The 21179-nt window shown below is 42.3% G+C and overlaps 1 protein-coding gene across 1 annotated transcript in view; it reads right to left on the reverse strand.

Annotated features, from left to right (window-relative positions):
* Nucleotides 1-20222, reverse strand: part of LPCAT2 (lysophosphatidylcholine acyltransferase 2) — a 30310-nt gene extending 10088 nt beyond the window's left edge. The window contains exons 1-10 of the mRNA XM_086620833.1: nt 20115-20222; nt 14752-14891; nt 13460-13677; nt 12014-12126; nt 9015-9075; nt 7885-7943; nt 6660-6694; nt 4325-4379; nt 1016-1098; nt 376-501 (exon numbers count right to left, since the gene is read on the reverse strand). Coding sequence (XP_086476959.1) covers nt 376-501; nt 1016-1098; nt 4325-4379; nt 6660-6694; nt 7885-7943; nt 9015-9075; nt 12014-12126; nt 13460-13677; nt 14752-14891; nt 20115-20222 — 998 coding nt within the window. The remainder of the gene's footprint in view (nt 1-375; nt 502-1015; nt 1099-4324; nt 4380-6659; nt 6695-7884; nt 7944-9014; nt 9076-12013; nt 12127-13459; nt 13678-14751; nt 14892-20114) is intronic.
* Between the last annotated feature and the right edge of the window lie 957 nt (nt 20223-21179).

The raw sequence follows: 21179 nt of genomic DNA on the forward strand, positions 1-21179 counted from the left end.
GGTTTTTTACTTCCTACCACACACTGCCTCTGCACCTCCACGAAAGCAGTGTAAACTGGGCACCAGGATTACCATCAAGTGCCTAAAACAGGCACTGCTCTACCCTCCTCACCTTTTTGTGAGAAAAATCCATAAAAGATTAGAAAAATGCATTTTTCCTCTTGTAACACTGCCCACAAAAATTACCTGGGATTAGTTGTTACTGGGATTTGCCCCATCTCTGATTTCCATAGTTTGTGTATGTGAGTTGTACCCATAAATACACTATGTTACACGAGGCCAAGTCAGTTGTTATGTTATTTAGCCTTTTGTAGATGGCCCTCAACACCTGCAGCACTGCAGTAATTATGCTACCAACAGCTCAACTTCCCTTACTTGAGTTTCTTGCTAATTTTGGTGAACTCCACCAGCCCAGCTTCCATGGGTAAAGTCAGCTGTCCTGCAGAAATCATCAGTCTGCAATCTTCAAAAGTGTGGTCAGTGACTGGCACATTCAAAGCACTGAAATAGAATTAAGAAAAAAGAAAAATTAGTTTCTTACATTAGATTTTCTTTTAGTTGACTGTTTCCGTTCTCTGTCTCAGTTTGGCTTTAATGCTAATATACAAAACAAATGATAATTCATTACGGTACTGCTGCAAGTAGGATAAAGCAATGCATGCCGTTTTGGGAACCTATGGAACCATACTGTGAAACTACATTATGGCAGCGTCATGATGTTTTACGATTTACAGTCTTGTAAATACAGCCCAGTAACCTTGGAGAACAAACCACCCGCTTATTCTTGCCAAGCAAATAAGGGAGAAATTTATTGCAGCTTTCCATGAATTGAACATATTATGTTCCAATGTAAGACAACCTTCTTTGTGCTCCATGTAAAAACAATCATGACGTTTTAGTCCTGTATACAGTACCTGGGACTTGACGAAGTTGTACTTTATGTCTAGGATATATACGGAATTGCTGGATATAAAAGAAAAGTTCTCAAAGATTTTATTCACGACCGATTACATACGTTGCCATGGTTTGTCGGACTCTGTTGGCAAAAAGAATGGGATTGTTCTTTTCTTCCTCGGTAGGAACATGAACAGGCAGAAACTGAAAGAGATGAATTAGCCAATCAATTTAATAGCCACCACCTTATTAGCAACATGGACAATTTCTTGTTAATGTTTGGAATGGGGGAAAAACAGGAGAAAAAAAATAGCCATGCAATGAAGGAACTGGACACTAGAGGTCTCAAGCGCCTTGGAAACCACTTGGGCTCCTCTGCCCTAGCCACACAGAGAGTTCGTCCAAACCTGCCTCTTAACGATTGGTAGAAGCTGCTTTAATATGGAAAACTCAAACCCCCAAAGAAGGAAAGTATAATAAATGCATACTTAGTTAGGAAATTAAAGGCTATATTGATAAGAATGTGAGTCTGAAATACTGTACGCTCCTTTTCAAAGACCCTTTATAAGTGATGTTATATACTGGAATAGTGTATGTAAGATTTATGATGTTTTTAAATACACACTGCAGTCTCACCTTGTACCTATTAATTGGATCTGTCAGTATGTGACTGGTAAGTTTCCTGTAAGATTTTATTCCATGATAAAAATGTTAAGAAATCTTAGTTCTGAACTGTAAGTACAGCACTAACCAGATAGCAATATTGTAAAATTCTGGAACTCTAAGCAGAGAGTGAAAAAACCCCAAGAAAACAACCCTGTCTTCTCCCAAACCCAGAAAACATCCCAGATATCTAAGTGGCAACACATGTACTGTTGAGGATTTATTCAAAGTTAACATGTAAGAAGCTGAAGTAGCATTACACTAAACACGTGCTATAGATGAATTATTATCTAACCTAGCATGAATCAGCATCTGTTTGCTTGCAAAGTAGTGTGTGTGCAGGAGCACTCTGTTCTTCCTACGTCAGCCTACAGCGTTCGCTTGCCGTGCTGTTTACCATGCCTTTTCTCAGTTCTGCTACTCCCCGCTCCGCAATCTTGCCCTTAAATCCTAGAATACAGCAATTCTAGAAAAGTGTAAGGTGTTGCTCATGGTTCATTGGAGGACACAGTTGCTAATTATGTGTCAATATGTTGCTTCAGTTATATTGCACTTGCTGGTGATGCACTCATACAGCGGTACCTGTCCCCTATAAATGCTGTCCATCCCGAACAGCCTTTTAATGTTTGTTTTTAAGGATTGCTGCCTCTTTATGATTAAAAACATTGAGATTATGGCATTGGTTATGTGTCAAATAGCCGTAACAATTTCGTGTTTATAGCTAAAAGTTTTCTCCCCTGTAAAGACAGCAGAGGTCCAGCTGTTCACATGAAAGTTTGAGATTTCATTCCTTCTATAAGCAATTGCCTGCTCCGTTCAAGTCTGACACATGTCCCCGCTTATTACAGCTCCCCTTCAGAAGTCACATAACTCTTAACTTGAGGAAGCACAGGCACACTGTACAGGCACAGAGAACTGCGTCATCACTGGGTGAGATGAAGTCATAACTCTGAGAAGTTTATCTAACATGGGTCATGGTCTTCACAGCGGTCATTACATTGTTTGAGGCTGAGGTCTTGCTCCGACAGCAACCTAAATTTCTGGTAGGTTAAACACCACCTCCAACCCCTTCAAGAAAATGACCTACAATTATTCATAAAACCAGTTTGCCAGAAACCACAGGTGGAGATGAAGAATTTGGTTTCTTGGCCTCCTGAGGTGGCATGCATGACCTCACACACCCACCTGCTTATCTGGTGAAGATTATTAAGTATACGTTCTCTGTCAAACTGCAGTCCTGTAAGAAAAATTCTTCGCAGCTCTTGCAGTAGCAAAACTACTTCTGCTTTTGACTTAGTCCCTCTTCTTAGACAATCTGCCAAATGCTCTGTCTTTGGAGCCCTAAAACTCCCTGCCAGGTTCACCGTCTAACCTTCAATATCCACAGTTTAACTGTTCGAGTACGACTCGGCATGCACACACACTCCCTTGGACTACAGGAGTACAGCCCTGTTCATGCGCAGCAGGCAGAGGCAGCACAGGACTGATGGGAGTGGAGAGGCTGCTTGCTCACAGTATGGGGTGGCAATGGAAGTGTCCACTCCTAAAAGGAGTAGTCTGATTCCCTCCCTCTGCAGATAAATTTGCCCCTTCTCTTTTTAGAAATGGAAGGACTTCTGCATTGAAATTAGTTCCACTTTGGGGACACATGCTGCTATGAAAGCTGCATCTTTTTTCATGTCTCGGTTTCATCTTTTGGAACATGGGATTTAATTTCTAACAGGCAAGTTTGAGTTCCATTCTGAAGAATGTAAATGAAATAAACCTTCTAGTGGAAGGGCTATGTTAAATATTTCTTGCTCCCATGTGTATAAATTATTTAGATACTGCCTTCTGTATAAAAACTGGAGAATTAGATCTTTAGCACATGTTTTATGAACATAAATGTCTACTGCAGTATACAAGGTGCTCCCTTAAAACGAATTTCATTGTTTCACAAATAAGACCATATTGCTAATTGTTAGTAGTAGCAACACTGCTTGTATTCACAAAGCTTTGCACAACTGTGCTGAATTCTGTTTTCCATATAATTTGCAAAACCTGTCTGAATTTCTCCCATTCCTCAGGTCCCTAAACCAACTTAGTCCACGCTGACAGTCCTTTGTGGTCTGGGAGGAATGTGAAGTACATCACTTAAAGGAAGGGATCGAATCTCAGTTATGTGGCTCTTCAGGCTCCCCACTACTGTGTTTTGCATGTTGACTCTGACAGGGAGCAGTTAGAGTAGGTGTACTGATGCTGTGAAGTGTGTATGTTGCTTCAGTTGTCATTCATCTGTCTTTGTACTTTGCAGCTGATTTTAATCACCAAGGGAACAGGTTCATTTTACAAGGCTCGGCTTGCAGAGTCCTTAAGTAGGCTCTTAGTCGCAGAAACCTTTTAGAGTTCAGTCTGGGAAGATGGTGAGGAAGACAAAGGTACTTTGAAGGGAGCAGGAAATGAGAAGGTGGGAAAAAAGTTGTTACCTTTAACAGAAAGTATTAGAATTTTTAGGTTTAACATCTGTAAAATGCATGTGGTGATAACTAGCAATGATTTTACAATGCTTTAAAAATAAAGGCATTTCTGACATTTCTTTTGGGAACTCATCAGATAAGTGATACATAGATATGGACAACAAATCTAAATACATTACTCACCATGATTCCGTTCTTATTTCTGAGACAATGTTCACTAACGGTGACGAATAATGTGAATAATGCATTTACATTAAATAATAAGTTCCCTGGTTGCTGAATCTTAGTACAAAAATATTTATAATTCTTACCTCAACTTCTACTCTTGTGAAGAGCTGACACAGGGTCATTATGCACAGTTCTTTTCTGCAGGCAAGAAAAATACATGTTACTTATTTAAAAACAAAGTATTTGCATGTCAGTAGATGAAACTTTTTAAAGCGTTGACAAAAACACAGCTGATACTGGGCAAGGTTTTTAAGTACCTTGCAGTGAAGTTCCCTGAAATGTTGCTTTCAACAATTTTTCTGCAGGGCTTCTGCATACACCTGCTGCTTGCTCACTGGGGAGGCAACTTGTCTGTTGTCATGCATATGAACAATACTATACAGTTCTTTGTTGAGCAAAGCGTGTATATGTTAATTTATCTTTAAAGAGGTGAATACATACTGGATTTTAAAGCTGTAAGAGCTTTGATTCTGAGAAGTACCTTTACTTTATCTTTTATTCTCTCATCTGCAAAACGGGAGGAGTAACTTCTGCAGAACTGAATCCAGGAGTTGTTAGTATTTGCTGAGCTGTTTTGTAAATTACAGTACTGTTTACACAAACCTGTTAATGAAGTGTCACTATGTTTGGGACCTTCAGTGCTTTTAGAAAGTCACAAATTTTAGTATCAACAGGTAGGGGGAGGAAGAAACTGCGAAAGAGGATAAGCATAATCACTTCCACTTCTGACTTGTTCTTTTGGAAACAAGAAACCTTCAAGTTCTCTTTCTTCTCTTCTTGTTTTAGACAAAATAAAAAAGAGAGAAGGAAAAGGCAAGAGAAGAATTAAGGGATCTTTTCTACTTTCTGCAGGAATCCACTCTTTATACTTAATTTTCTAACACATAATATCAGGCATTCCTCCCAGTAAGGCACAAAAGTAAAAAAGAAGTAGTAAGTGAAAGCAGAAACTGGGTCAGGATGTTTCTGAGAAGGAGACTGATACTGTCCTATCCTGGCTGCAATATCCAGGAAGTTTACAGAGAATGTGGCAGTTCCGCATTTTGTGATCTGCATGGTTCCACTTAACTTTTGGTAAGAATCTCGAGATTCTACCCCATCCATCCCATCTCTTCCCGTGATTTTGCCAAGCTGTTCTCACAGGTTTCAATTTGTGCCTTCATCATCCAGCCATCAGGCTTAAAGCTGTTCTTAATTTTTAGTGAACGGGCAGCCTCCTTCCTTCCACGAGAATACCTCGGATTTCATTTCTTTCTTCACCTATTCCTGCACCATCTCTCACAACTGAACACATAGCTTCTTTTCGATCTTCCAGCATAAAACCTTCGTAGGGGAGATCTTTTGTATGCTACTGAATTTGCAATATTCAGTACTCTCAGTATGCTGATAACTGCAACAGCAGTAATAATAATAGCAAAAAATTTTTGGGAAACTAAATGAGATGGACATTTTCGTTTAGGTCGGCTTTCATAATGTCCATTCTACAAGCGTGCAGGTGCTAGGATCGACTAATGATGGCTTAAAAGGTGCTTATCATCTGCTCCACTAGTTCAGACATGTTTCAAAATTAGTGCCTTAAAAATTTTTGTCACTTAGTAAATCAGTACTACTGCACTTAGATACACTAAATATTCCACTTGAAAATGTGGTACATGGATTTTGCAAATCTACGTTTTAATGAATGCTTATAAAGTATTTTCCAGACATATTTTCAGTGCAGCTGTAAAGGTTTTTTAATACTTTAATAAAATATTTTAGCATATTAGAAGACCACTTGTGTTGAGAAATAAGCACAGACCCATTGTCTAAATGGTTTATTGAAATATTTTTAATTATTTCAATGTCAGATACTATATATATAGCCTCTTTACTGGGATCTCAAAACAAGTGCTTTTGTTGAGTTAGGCAAAAATGAAAATCTAAAGAAGAATCCTAGACGTTAGATGGGGAAAGATGGGGAAAATTAATACCTGTTTTGCCCATCTTCTTCCTTTACTCTCATATGACTCTTCAAATGAGATGGAGGAATGAATAAACAGAGTGGATAAAATAACATTATTTTTTCTCTTGTTTGTATACTATGTAAGAAACAGTAAACATCTATGGGTTTTGATGACTACAATTGTTCCTCAAAGAGCAAGAACTTCACATCTTTCTTTTGCTCTAGTGTACGCAAAACATAGGAGAAAATTGAACAAAACAGTGACAGAGCTGGAACAATGCCTCCCCATTGCAAACCCTTTCTCTAGCCATTCAGATAGGAAATCTACTGCGAGACAGCACTATCCTCAAGTATTTCCCCCTCTTAAAAACAGACCTAGAAGAACATGTGTCTTGGCTTAGCTGAGTCTGGCAGACTGTTTAGCAATAGGGGAAAAAAATTCTGTATGTAATTTTCAGTAGGATTAAGAAACTTACAGTGAATAGCCCTGCCATGTCCAGGTCACAGTATCCTAAGGAAAAAATAAAACACAGAAATATATGACAAAATCAGGTGAAAGTTAGAGAGCAGATAAATTACAATATAGAAGAACCCCAAGTTTAGTAAAAGCAGATGATGGTTTTAATAGTCCTGTAGTAAAAATAAATAAAGGTGTCCAAGTGACTAGGATTCTTTGCCTTAGAAATCTGGAAATAAGCATGGCAGACTTTTGATAATATGAACAATTGGGAATAAAATTTATATAGTTTCTTAGATATTTTAAATAATTAATGCTGATCCAAGCAACAGAAGTAGGAAAAAATAATCTAGTAAGACTATTCCAGAGGACTTCACCGGTCCCTTTAGAAAGGCACCCTCATAAATATGTGTGATTTAGTTTTTAAGGACATTTCTGCATAGATAATCTATCATGCTTCTTTTGCTTTGCTTTTTTTTTCCTTATTCATGTTTATTACTTCCTGTATGTAATTTTTACAATGTACACTGCAGATCTTTAAATCCTATCAGTGAAATGCGATACCAGTCCCCTTTAGTGGTTCACTTCACTGTTTCGAAATTGATCTGTAAAAGCATTTTACAAAAGAATCTTTGTAAATATCAACAGCAATAACAATCAAAAACCATTATCAATGGAAGGTTTTGTCGTTTCTGGATGCTCATGTCCCAGCATTGCACCTGTCAGTGAAGCAGAGCCATGTGTCTGTACCCCTGTCCTTGGCAGAAAGTGTAAACAAGAGAAAGGTGCTTGAAAAGAACCATCTGCAAAGCTGCCCTCCTGTGGAGCCTGCAGGAGGGGGTGGTGGAGGCACTTGCAAAGGAGAAACTTCGCAAGCCCCCCTCTCTGCAGTAAAAGTATTTTGAGCTTAAACAAAAAATGGTAACTAGTAGGGAAGTTGTGTGCATTTTAGACTTCAAAGTACAGGCTCTGTGGCTTTGCAGGAAGTTTCTAACTTCCGCTGCAACACTTTCCTGTGCTCCTTCTTACTTTAACATTAGCTAAGAAGCCCAGCAATAAGTTTTCCACAATCAGAATAGCAACTACACTGTGGTGACACTTGGGAAGCCTGGCTGCTTCCAGGAGCTCTCCAATCCTAAAGCTCAGGATAATAGATTCTTCAGTGACAATTATCGTAGGTATCATTTCAGTCAGGATTTTTACTTCTGTGTTACTAGTCAGTGATAGAAGACTGTCCTGCTTACCAGCTTGTTGGGGTATCGGAGCAACACAGGTTGTACAGGGACTTGTGGCACAAAGGCACCTGCAACCACAAAGTAGAATTGATCGTTAGGACTAAGGTTAATACAGGAGGTGGGAGCCTTAAATGACTCATGTCAGATGTGGTATCTGGAAAGAGAAATCTTTTTTAAAGGTGAGAAGAATGAGAACTGGTTGTTTTGCTGTGGTTTTTTTTGTTTGGTTGTTTTTTTTAGGATTCTTTGTGTGTGTGGTTTTGTGTTTGGTTTTTTTGTGTTGTTTTTTTTTTTTTTTTTTAAATCAGCAGCGCAATTAGCAAGATGTCAGGACAGAAAAGGGCTAGTCTCCATTTCAAGGAGAAAGTTGCCTAAGATTCCTGGACTGTTGAAACTAATTTTCTGTGTATTATCTCCCCGTTGACTGACATTCATTTCAAAGGATTAGATGTTCACAAGGCTGTTAAGCACTTCCTGAACCATTCTCTGTTCTGATCATCTTCGTAAATCATACGGATCTCAGCATGTAGTACTGGTTTTGGATCTTTGCTACCCAAGACACTGTACAACAGTAGGAAAGGAGAGCACCGTGGCTTTAACTGAAGTGCAGCACAACTGTCTAATGATCACTGATGCTATCAAGTACCTTTCTGTGTTAACAATAATCTATTGGCCTTCCTTGCTAAGTGTTATGCAAAGTGATTTCTTAACTTGGTTGCTCAGTCTTGCATGGCAAAATTCACAGGAAACTAAGATGTCATGACTGTAAGTTGAGCTCAAAGAACATCATAAGTAGCATGTATTTTGGTAATTCATTTCATAATAGTCAGTCAAGTTTCTGGGTAAATAAATTAGATGAAAACTGTACCAGAAAAAACCCAACCAACTAACTGTATACATCAAAGACATCTTGCATCCTTCAAAATACTAAAAATCTGAAAAGTAAACTGACTGGTATAAAATAGTAGCTTTAGTGCCACTCAAACTTTAAATGATATAAGACATTACTACAATGTTGACGTTTTAATGACATAAGACATTACTACAATGCTGTTGTGGATGATGTACCTGCAGAAGTATACTACCAAATTAGTATTTCACACAGTATTTTCCAACAAAAACGTGACAAAATCTCTTACCTTGTTTAAATGTGATCAGGCAAGATCGGTTTGTGCAGGTGCCTTCTGGGAAAATCAGTATCTTGGATTTAAAGAGAAAGAAATATATATACACACACACACATTTCCTATTTCAGCATCAGTTACACGAAGGCTGACTTTATGCAAGCTCTGTGACATGTCACACTGCATCACAAGAATATCACCACTGTTTCAAAAGGTAACGAATGTATTAGTGAAAGATGCTCACAGTAATAATGACCTGATCTATCTTGATTTGGAAACAAATGCTTTGTAAGAGAGGTGTTCTGGGCAAAGGCCTTTATCAGTTCAGAAACATGGTACAAAAGGCTTTCAGAGTTTCATTTGAAATGTCCAGTGTTGGTAATGATACGAGAATTGTTCTTCTGCCAGCAGCTTCTTATTGAACTGCTGGGTGTATGAACATCAAGAGGCTGACGTGAAGCGTGTAAAGTACTTGAGCATTTGCAGCCCAGATGCTATCAACATGAGCTGCGATGCCAGCTGTGGTGAGATCACGGCTTGAGGGGCAGCCGCAGAAGGCAGAGTGTGGGCTGTGAGGCAGAGCTCTGAAGGCTTTACACGCTACTACATAGCCTCTGAACCTGAATGACTCAGACACAGTTTCTGAATTAGTGTCTGAAAGATAGGAGATGAGATATGCAGTATGCTGCAATGTGACACACTGAATCCAGCTCCCTGTGGAATACAAGGAAGCTTTGTGTTTCTTATATCACTACAGGATCATAAACAGCATTCCAAAAAAACCTCAGCACAAGAACTGGTCTGGATCAAGAGTGTTCAGGGCGTGCTCCCACTTCAGTCCAAATGAACAGGTCAAGGCTAGATGAAAGAGGGCATCATTAGGTCCCACCCAAGAGACATGGGCTGTTCCAAGGTACAACAGACAGCTGCACATACTGATTTACGGTTAGTCCTCGACTATGCATTCTGTAATCAAATCGTTTGCTGGTGCTATGGACACAAAAATGGGTATGTTTCTGCCTGTATCATAAGCCCCAGAAAACAAATTAGCAACTCACCAAAGAGTGAGTACTCATTCCCTCCTTCCTTGCAGTTTTGGTACAGGGTTGGGAGAAGCACTGGTCAGAACCTCATGCTGTTAATAAGCACAAGTGCTGCCCAGCCTATTGTGTTTTGGTTTTAGGTGGAGGGACTGGGGAATCCAGCTACTCCTTCTTTTCTGTTGTGCTGAGCATGCAGCCGAGGCACTCTGAAGAGGTTATGACAGACATCATCTTGTGGACAAGTTTGTCCAAAAATAAAAGAGTAGGAGGAAGGTATGGCCAGGGCACAGGACTAGGAATCACCCTGTGACTGCTGACTCAGTCTTGGAGATTCCCATTTACTTGACTCATAGACTACTTATGCCATAATACATATCTAGTTTTTATCCCAAGTGCAGAACTTCTTTAAAGCCGATTTCTCTTTCCTCCCCATGCTGTTTTCAGCAGAGATTAGGTCTACCAGGGCTTTGCTGGAATCACTTCATCCGTAACAGTTTAGCATCTTATAAGCATCAGTAGTTTGGAAGCACAATATTACAAAAAAAAAAAAAAAAGCCTTCCTGGCTTTGACATGTGCATATTTAAAATCCTCCACATGGTTGACAAATTTGAAAAAAAAAAAAGTAGGCTCTAAAAATATTTACGGCAGCTTAGAAAAATGCACTTGTGAGTCGAATTAAAGTAACCCAAACACTAACTAAAAAGGTTTTTGTGAGGTGCTTACTAAGTGAAAATGATGCATGAAATGTCTAAGTAGTGCCATTTGAAAAAAAGTGGCAAGTGTTGGTCTTCCCTCAGGATGAGAAGCAGTTACCCTTGAATGTTGTTTCTAGAGAATACCCAGAAAGTAGAGTAGTGCATTCAGCTCCAGCTGCCACAGAGATACCTGCTACTGAAGTCTATTTTTTCATTCGCCTGTCTTAATTTTCCTCAAGAGCCATTCATTGGAACAAAACTGAAGGAGAAGTTAACTTTTCTCAACCATTTAGGAAGTAGCCAACAATGACTAAACAGATCTTGTGACATTAGCTGCTAAACCAGTCACTTCATTCAGTTTTTCAAGCAAATTAACACCTACGAAAACAAGTCAAGAATTAATTCAAAACACAAAGCATGAGTTTATACACAAATCCACGTGGGATATCTTTGGTGAAAGGTCTTCTAGCACTGGCTGTGTGTGTCCAGCCAGCGTGGCCATGATACTGTATTCGTAGTATCTGAAGGCCACATCAGGCTACAGTCACTGCACCAGAAGAAAGCAGAGAGGCATTGCCAAATGACAGTTAGTAGGTTCACAACTGTTTCACGTCTTTCTTCCAGCAAAGGCTAAAAAGTGCAACAGGAGCTTGCTGCTGAGGAATGACCATGGGAAACAGTGTGCAGAAACAGTAACTATCGCTCCCATGTTAAAATCTTACCACAGCTCAGACCAACCTACAAGTCTTGTTTTTACTGCATTATTACCCTAAAGATTGAATTTAGTTTCAGCTCAGCTATTCTTCACATATGAAATCAATGTTTTAAGCTTAAGAACTGTCCATGCAGGAGCCTGGACAGCCTGGGTTACTCATCTCATCAACTGCTCATCCCCAAACTGTTGTGAACACAGCTCTGCAACATAGCTTCTCACAGGCGAGCTAGCTTGAGAGTACTGGTTCACACATACCAATGCAAGTCATCTGCTACACGGAAGACAGCATGTTAAGCCTTAAACACAGAAAAGAGAAGGTCAGGAGCATCTACATTTTGAAACAGCAATTGGCTGGATTTTAACTGACCCATTTGTCACAACAGAACTCTCTTTGGGCACCAGCCTCTCGTCTTCCTCTCCTAAATCAGTCATATACCTGAGAGCTGACTTCATCTTCGTACCTCAACAGAATCCTGTTCAGCTGGGCAGTCATGGTATTATGATGCACAGTGAATATGGAATATAAATACATGACAGAAGAGTGGTAGTATGTTTATTACCTGTGGCCACTGGCCTCTTGATAATGCCCGCTTGGTTATCTCGGTGACTGTATTCTTTCGTGAATCGGGGTCTTGACGAGAAACTGATACAGGCTGAAGGGAACTTAAAATCGCTTGAAAGAGAGAAAAAATTTTATTTGTCTTATGCTAGCACTTAGAAAACACATGGGTTCAAGGCTCCCTTGTAGCAACAAACCTGTTATTCTCGCACTAGGAGACAGACTCTGCACAAACAGCTTTCAGACTAAATAGATAAGAAGAATATTATTATTGTCCTTATTTTGCAAAACAGGAGGACACAGAAGATAAATCTATGCTGCCAGCTGAGGAGCTTGACAGTAGATGTAAACATGCTGAATTCACCCAAACGCATTCTGCTGCTAATATTGCTGTTATCTGTCACTGAGCATTTCCACACAATTCTAAGACAAAGACTGGACTGGGTACCTGCTCATGGGCCACGCTCAGGCCTCACTCATGCAGACTGCAATCAACAAGTAGTTCGAGCCTATGCTGAAGAAGTAAGATGTCTCTTTTCAGTTACAAAGCATACACAGCTTGTGTGTAAATTACAGAAAAATCCCCTCATTTAGTCAGAAGTCTACATAAGAAGGTATGCATCTACTGAGATGTGATGAGACACCTGGAGAAGAACTATCTTCTATGTCCCACTCCTGTGCTTTTAAGAGAAGGTCAACAATAATCAGTTACTTTGTTTCCTACAAAGATACTTTTCTGTGTTGCCTACTGAGTTTAGTTTTCAGTTACTGTTGGTTTGTTCTTTCAGGAGTGGTAGAGATGTAAGAGACGTAAAGCCAGCTGAAAGTCTACGGCTGATTCTAGTAATAATGCAAACGGGAATTCTTGTTGTGCCAAAAGGAGGAGAAAATAATAGAAGCATGAGTCATCTGATCTTTCCCATACTCTGCATTTCCTTTTTGAGTAACTTCTCTTTTATTCTTTCCTGGTTTGACTCCTATTAAAAAAAATCCATAAGAGTGCCTGCAAGTTTAAACTTATAAATCTGGTATTTTCCAGACTGCTGTAGTTTGGGTCTGTTTTGAAATAACCTTCACTAATCTGTGTTCTACGTTTGTGGGCCACACTGTTAAAAGACAGCAGTTGAACAGATTTCTGAAGCTGCCTACTGGGAGAATTTTACGAGAAAGCTTCTAGTCCTGAACAGTTATGAAACATGCTTTCAATATGAAGCAAATTTAAAGTGGTATTATATTTCATATCTGAAAAGAAACAGTATGCTTTTAGACACTTTGACCAATTCAGAAAGATAACCTGTCCCAGAGATTTCACTGGAAATAATCTGTCAATATCTTTGGAACCTAAGGGTATAAAAAAGTCTGCTCCTAAATCACCTTCAGAGATAAGATTTTTGGCCTCGTGTCAAATTGCTGACTTCTAACATTTTTTTTTTTCATAAATACTTACTGCCAAATATTGGAGTTGACAGGTTCTCTGCTCTGGACACTACTGATGGCATTCCAGTTAGGGCAGAAATAATGGCATCAAAAAAGCTTGAATGAGGAGCTGCAACAAAGATTGGGGCTTCCAGGAGGCTGGCTACTTTTCCTTTTACTTTAACTTGGAAACCCATTACGAAGAACAAGGTACGAGTTAGGCATGAGAGGGTAGTCTGGATCATCCTCCTTGTAAAAAGAAGCACAAAAATATCATCCATCTTGCAGTTAGTATTTCTTTTGTACTTTAAACAAAAGCCTATAAAAGATTTCCTAGTTCTCACCAGCACTGGGGCCAGGCACAGGGTAGCACTGCTATTCACTGGACAGTGTTAGGGCTAAAGAGGAAGGAGTAGGAGTAGGGAAGGGAACATCACCTCTTCATGTTGCAACTACATTATAATTTTAAAGATCAGGCAATGTCCTGCACCTTGCTAAACCCTCCTCCCAGGTATACTATTTCTCTTGCCATATTTTATAGCACTGTAGCATAACACTGTTGTGAGGGGAGGGAGGGTAATTAGCAGATACAGCGTCCTTTTTGTAAGAATTTATGTAACTCTGATACTGCTCTTTCACTATCAGTTTTAAACAAGTAAGATTAAATGACAGTGTTCCCTTACTGGAACGTGCTTCCTCAAAGAGGGCACATTCCAGGACTCTCCATAATCTCTCAGCCTTGCTAGCATTCAGTTCCTGTGTCTCCTCCTCCTGCGTGCAGCTGCAGTGCGTCGCAACTCAAGGGGACTTCGCTGCTCTGCAGCCAGAAGCTGAGTGGCTGAAACTCAGAACGCACAGAGGCAGCTGTAAAATACTCCTTCAAGGGCAACTTAGCTGAGAGAGGAGCTGTCAGAACTAATTTTGTCATAAATTATAGCACAGCAGGAATGACAAAGGCTACAGAGAAACTCAGTCTACGTAACATTACCAAATACTTTTCTTAATGAGTTTCTCTTCTCAAATATTACTATCAGTATTATTACTAAAATAAGTCCTGGCTTACAAATAGTCTATATATAGAGCTGTTTCAGCCTCAAGACAATTGATAATTTACCCATTTAAAAAGCTGCACTATTGTTGTAAAATACACTCATCAAAAAGTTGCTTCACCTGAATGGGTAAAACTAAGATTTGACTGAGGACTCCTTTTTAATTAAAAGAAGGAAAGGAATGATGGGGGGGGGGGGGGAAGCTTTGCACCCTGGCTTTGTGTTATTAAAAAAAACAAGCACAGAGTTTTCACAAATATTGGTCACATTTTACCTTCTCCATCCTTTAAGTGGCATGGATCTTTTTCCAGGATGACGGAAAGTTGCAATTGATGCAAAGAGCCACGCTAGCAATACAATGAATGCAATGCATATGGCACGGAGGGGTAGCAAAATAATCCCCTGAAGAACAGTCTGGAAAAAAAGAGGGGAAAAGTCTTAAGAAATGGTATCAACAGGAATGACACTGATATCTGTGTAGCTACGTTATATGGACTTTACTAACATTACTGCTATGTGATTTAGTAAGGAAAGCATTAATGATCCTAGTGTTCGTATGGGGAAGTCAGTCATTCACAGCATTTCATTTTCACTTTTCGTTTCCCGTTTCAGGTAGAACTGGAACATTGGAGTATTTGAGGTTTTGACTCGGATGCTGTTAGAGAGAGAGGGTAATCATGAGTTTGTTGGCTTTAGTTTATACTTAGACTTTGTCTGCAGCACTCAACGAGCTCAGATAAGTCTGCCCAGCTGATACATACTTCCACTACAGAGCGTCCTGTCACTAGCTGCCGGTCTAGAAACCAAGTGGGACTGTTAAGATGACTAAAATGTACTCTTGCTCTTTCAAAATGACAAATCTTGTGTTGAGTCACACTATTGCTATGAGTGATCCTCACTGCTACTGCCTGGAGTAGTGCACAAGCAACACAACTGCATCTCAGCAAACTGCTGGGACTTCAGCAAAAATTCTCGGTAAAACTGAACCTGTGGTTTAAGGCAAAGGTTCAGACTTCACAGTGCTATCGAAGCTGCTGTAGCAGCTCTTGGCTCATTGCCTTTCCGCGTGGTTTGCTCAACACTCGCTGTAAACATACAGCAGAACCCTTCTGATGATGAACATTAACTTGTTGCCTCCTGTTTGAAGCATCCTGGATATTACTCTCTGTGCTAGGACCTCCTTGAATTTTTCAGAATAAACTGAGAAAGCTTAGTTCCCTTTCCTCCCCATAATCAGGAAACTATCATCAGCTGGCTTTAACTTGAAGCAAAGAAACTATTGAGAGAGTTCTGCTACAGTCATAGACAGCCAAGCTAGGCAGTAAAGCCAGGACAAAGCAGATCCAAGCCTGTTCACTGCTTCTTCAGTTCTTCCTATACATTTTTAAGGGAGTGGAGGGAAGGAGAAACACTAACATGCCCTGGTTGCAAATAATCCACAAGTATCATCCCCAGACCCCCCCTAAGGAATTTATCGCTTGCATTTTTTCAAGCATAGCTCCAGGAAACAGGTGTATTGGCACGAGGTTGTTAGCAGGCAGCTTGTGGTACAGGGCAGGGCAGACAGAAATTCTTAATTGTTTTACGCCGGTTCAATTAGATGAGAAACTATATCCTGAAGGTTGGCCTTTGTGGCGCAACACAACACTGTGCAGATTGAGCAAGCACAGGTCTGGGAGGCGGGTGAGCTGTGTTAGCGTGCGGAATCCTCGCCCAGCATTCCTGGTCAAACGGTTCAGCTCCTTTCGGCACCTCGTCCAGCTCAGCTACCACTCACTGATGAGGATCAGCGCTGGGTGCATACATGTGTACAAAACAATACACACCCAAACAGAATTGTAATAGTGATTTTTTTTTTTTTTATTTTATTTGGGCTATGTTTCTAAAATCCCTCAAAACGTGTATGAGAGTGCATCGTAGGTCACAGACTGACAGCTCCACCAGTTCGGAAGTATGGTAGAAGTTACTGAAGGAGAGTTATGCTAGTTTAACTTATGCTTGTGAGCTTACTATTTTTTATGCTTTACTGTTTTTTAAGAAAATCTACAAGTGAACAACAGTGTTCCTCTCTCAAAATCAGCTTTTCTAGTCAGCTCTTTAGCAATGGCTACTTACTGTACAGGAAAAGCAAGGCTTTTAATAAGAAATAACTTTTACAAAATAGTTTGCAACTTACATACTCGAGCTATGATTATTAAGCAACACAGTGGATTTTAGTTTACCTCTTTTCTTTAAAAAAGAACAAGTGTTTGTAGTACATTTGGAATATAAGCATCTTTTGAGTATTATTTATCCAATTCTTTGATGATATAGTAGGTTGGTTCCAATTTTCCTTCCATCAGCGCGGTCCTTACCCTCCCTACCAAATCCCTTCTATCTTCCATAATGTTCTTTTACTGTCCTCTTGTCAATATTCAGGAGAGGTTCTGGCCTCTGGCTCTAAGCTCTGTGATACTGACAAGGATTAACAGGAATTTTTGGCCTTCAAGACTCAGTTCTCTGTTACAAAAAGCACAGTGTCAACAGACGAAACATAGTAGTGGATCCACAGTGTAAATGAGGATAAGCATGAGAAGCAGGTACACGGTGTTGATGCTTATGTTCTGTAAGCACTGCCATACAACGTATTTCCAGAAGAGATCTGATCATTCAGATATGATTATTTCCTTCTTTTATGTAAAAGTTGTATATAACTAGCTATGAATTTTAACCATGACTTCATGGACAACAGGAAAAGGACTGCTCTGGATCACAGAAATGGGTTCAGTAGCTGGATATAAGAGATCTGGCCCTGGAGATCTACTGCTCCCACTCTCTTTGGTGCCAGTCATGGTAAATCTGAAGAAGTTAGGTAGCAAGTTAAACCAACCGAGACTCCTTGTTTGTCTCAGACGTGTCTTTTTTCCTCCACATGCATCCTCTTGTACTATGATCTATAGTCCCAGTTCAAGATTTCAGTGGCATTCAGTTATCCAGAATGGGCAGCATAAGCATAAATCAGTGTGTTTTGTCTTAAAATAACTTTTTTTCTTTATGAAAAAAGAATATTATATATGCATTGACCTACAATGAAAAATAAAGGATGCAATAGCAGAAGCAAAACAAACCCTTCCTCAAAACTTTAATAAATTCATTAATCTATTTTAGGCAGATGCGCAGGTGGTGCTGATTTGCTGATGCAAGCTATTGGCTTTTTAGGTCACTGTGTAATGAGGCAGAGCTGATTTCTGCTCCATCAGCTGCAGAGCCGGGTAAGAAAAGGACAGAAAAAAGAATGGTCAAGGTAGGCTAGAAAAGAAAAAGTACAGGAGAAAAACATACAGAAGAAAATACAGGTTCAAAGTTTAGTAACTACTAAGTAGGATCAGAGCCACTCCAGCTTCTGTGTACAGTAATCACAAAGACAGAATTGTTCTGTGTCATCCGAAGAACCTTTTCCCACATTTGGAATCCCCTGGTACTTTCTATTTAAGGTGTCTGCAACATCTGTACAGCCTGTCACTGCAGTTGTTGCAGACACCTGCCGCAGTCCTGGCAGTCCAGGTCACACTCCCACAGCTGGCGGACCCTTGAGCGATAACCGGGATTATACTGTGACTGATGTCAGGAACTGGGGAAGGGGAAAAGCAGGTCTATCGGAAAGCCACACTGCTTGTGTCTGCGGAGCAGACGTTTACAGGATAAAGCAGCCAGCAGGAAGTATCCCAGTCTCTGACTACAGGGGAGAAAGAACAGAAGGAAGCAACACGCCATACAAAAAAGGTTGTCTCTCGTATGTCTTTCTGCTTTAAAATTCTGTGCCTACTGCATTTTCGCTTGAAAGCTCACTAGCACCAGGCCCTGACCCAGTGCTTTTCCCTCCAAGTGCATTGTGGAGTTAGGTATGGAGTGTATTTTGCTTTAAGACATACCATATTTTTCATCCCTTCCTCCTGAAGGAAAAGAGTAGGATGTATTTATTATAGCTAAAATGGTAGTTGTACCTTAAAACTGCAAGCTTTTGAAAGTAGCCTGCGCATCCTCTAGAAAGACCAGCTGGCACAGAAAGCTGTCCATTTCTGGAACCTCATTAAGAAACCGGTTTCTTTACCTCAGGGTTCATGCCTACAGCTACTGATTCAGATGCACTTGAAACGTGTTTCAGGCTGCCAGTAAAACAGGGGATAAAAGGATTTGAAATTGTTTTCCAGGTTTCTCACATTTCCTCCACCCAGCTACCTTCAGGGCAAACACTGTTTATAACTTGAGGAAGAGCTATATGAAATGTAAAATATTTAGTTGCACATCAACATCAGATATTTGTAACAATCAGCAGAAAATGCTGTAAGTTCACCTACACACTGACGTCTTTATTGTCCTCACTGAGATGTTAGTTCATATTCAGTTCATCAGCTTAATTTTTTTATGGGAATGCTTTTAAAAATCAAATCCTCAAAACACTGTTTGTTTGCTTAATTGTAAAAGTACCCTGTAAATCTTGTGTGCGCTTGTACACAAGCTGTACTGGGACAGCATTCAGCTCAGAAGCCAAATTCAATTCACCCCCTGACACCAGTCAGTAACCCAGTGTAACTGGACATACCTTTTTTGTTGTCCACGCTGCAATATGGAACCAAGAGATTAACTTCGCCCCCAAACTAGGCTTAAAATCAGCCTAAAGTGAGTTAAGCATCTGAAACAGGATTACTGTAAAAAGTTATTTTCTCTTTTAGCTCATTGTATCAGAGAGAAGTTAACATCTTCACGTCGGAGCTGAGGCACCTGACACGATGGATAGGATTTCATTCTTGCAGTTCAAACAGGATGCACACCCAAGTCAAACAGGACTCTTGTTTTCTCTAGTGTCATCTGTAACGATTGTGCAAATCTTTTCAAAACCTTGATGCAAATTTTGTGTTATAAGTTTAAGTTTGAAGTCGATGGGCCTGTATGTGTGTGTAGAGCAAGCATGCAGTTTGTGGGCTCAGGAACGGTGGCTTGAAGAACTCAGTTTCGAGAAACAGTTGACTTTTTATGCCGACACCTTTTGCACCTTTGCTTTGACCCTATACATAACCTATTCGTTTCCTGCTCTCTGTCACTAGACTCGATCAGGCAGCAAACCACGCCGTCCTTGGGGAGGAAGTGTTGTTACTAGATGCCTTTTCCTGGAAGGGACAGCGCTGGAGATGTTTCACTGAGTGTCAGCTTTGCTGCTGGCCTTCCCTGCCCCGCGGCGGGGGGTGACCGCGGTGCTGCGGCCGGGCCGTGCTGCAGGGTAGGACCCGCCGCGCCCGCGCCCCGGTCGGGCCGGAGGGCGGTTTCGGCGGCGCAGGCGGCAGCTGGGAGCAGCCTTGATTCGCACGGGCGCCTTCTCCCGTCAGAAGGTCTTTCCGAAACGCGCCCCGGCCTGGTGACAGCCCCTGGGTGCGGAGCGGGGGAACCGACGCCCGTTTAGACAAGTCGGCAGAAAGCCGCGCCCGGCGCAGCCCGGCCGGCGTGCAGCGGGGCTGACAGCCGGCCCCGGCCCGACCGCCTGCCCGCCGCTCCGCCGGCCGGCTCCCGGCCGCGCCGACGCGCATCCGAGCACCGGGCAGCCCCGGCCCGGCGGGCAGGGCGCGCCCCGGCGCCCTCTGACGCCCGCGCCGCCAGCCTTACCCGCAGCTTGTCCCCGGCGCGGAGGCGGCCCGGGTGCACGAAGGGGTTGGGGACGGTGGGCGGGCAGAAGGACTGCTGCCTGGGCAGCGGCAGCACGCGCTGTGCCATGCTCCCGCCGCGGCCGCGCGCCACCACCGCGGGCGATTGCGCATGAGCCGCCGGGGCCGCGGCACGGCCCGGCACGGCCCGGCCCACCGCGGGGGCCCCGCCTCGGGGCCGGTCTGCCCGGGGCCGCGCTCGGCTGCGGGGGGCGCCGCCGCCCGTCTCCTAAGGAGAGGCGCTGAGGCGAGAGCTGCCGGGCGGGAACCGGCGCGAAGCGCCGGGGCCTCCTGACCGCTGCCGTGGCCGGGCAGCCCCGGAGCCTCGGCCGCGCTCTCCTGCTGCTCCGCGGCTGTGATCGTGGGCGCCTCCTGTGACCAGCGCACCGCTGAGGTGGTGTTGGCTGCGCGAAATCGCAGTGGCGTTGTTGTAAGCACTGATGAGCGCTCTGTTATCTGAGAGAGAAAAGGGAGCGGTCGTGGCGTACAACTGAAGTCGTTTCTGGGAGGAGGCTGCGCTTCCACTGCAGAAGGCTGATACAGAGATCCTGGTCTTGAGTAGGTGAGGTCCAGGGATCCGCTGCAGCCGCTCGTTACGTGCCGGGTTCCCGTAGCACCTCTCCCCGCACGTCTGCCCTGGAGGAACGCGCCCCGAGCTGCCCAGGCGGCGCCAGCCGCTGCCCGCGGGCTGCCCGAGGCGGGCGGGGGGCGGCTCGGGCCGGGGGGGCTGCAGAACACGCCGTTCTCCAGCGCCTCCTGCCAGCCATGCGCCTTCGAACGGAAATGTTGCTGGTCTCAACCCAAAAAGGAGTTTCAGCCTGAGCGAATTTAGGAAACACGCTTCTAGGTTCTCACGGTCATCCGCTGCAGCGGCGGGGCCGAGCCACCAGCCTCTGCCCGCGCAGGGTGCTGGTCCGAGACCGCTGGCTGCTGGCCGTTACCCGGCATCGGCTCAGGCACTGTTTTGTGATGGTGCTTTTCCCTTTCTCCCATCTGTCCTTCACACGAAAGCGTTGGTACTTCCTAA

Source organism: Tauraco erythrolophus, chromosome 15, assembly GCF_009769465.1.
Source record: "Tauraco erythrolophus isolate bTauEry1 chromosome 15, bTauEry1.pri, whole genome shotgun sequence".
In the NCBI taxonomy this organism is placed as follows: domain Eukaryota; kingdom Metazoa; phylum Chordata; class Aves; order Musophagiformes; family Musophagidae; genus Tauraco; species Tauraco erythrolophus.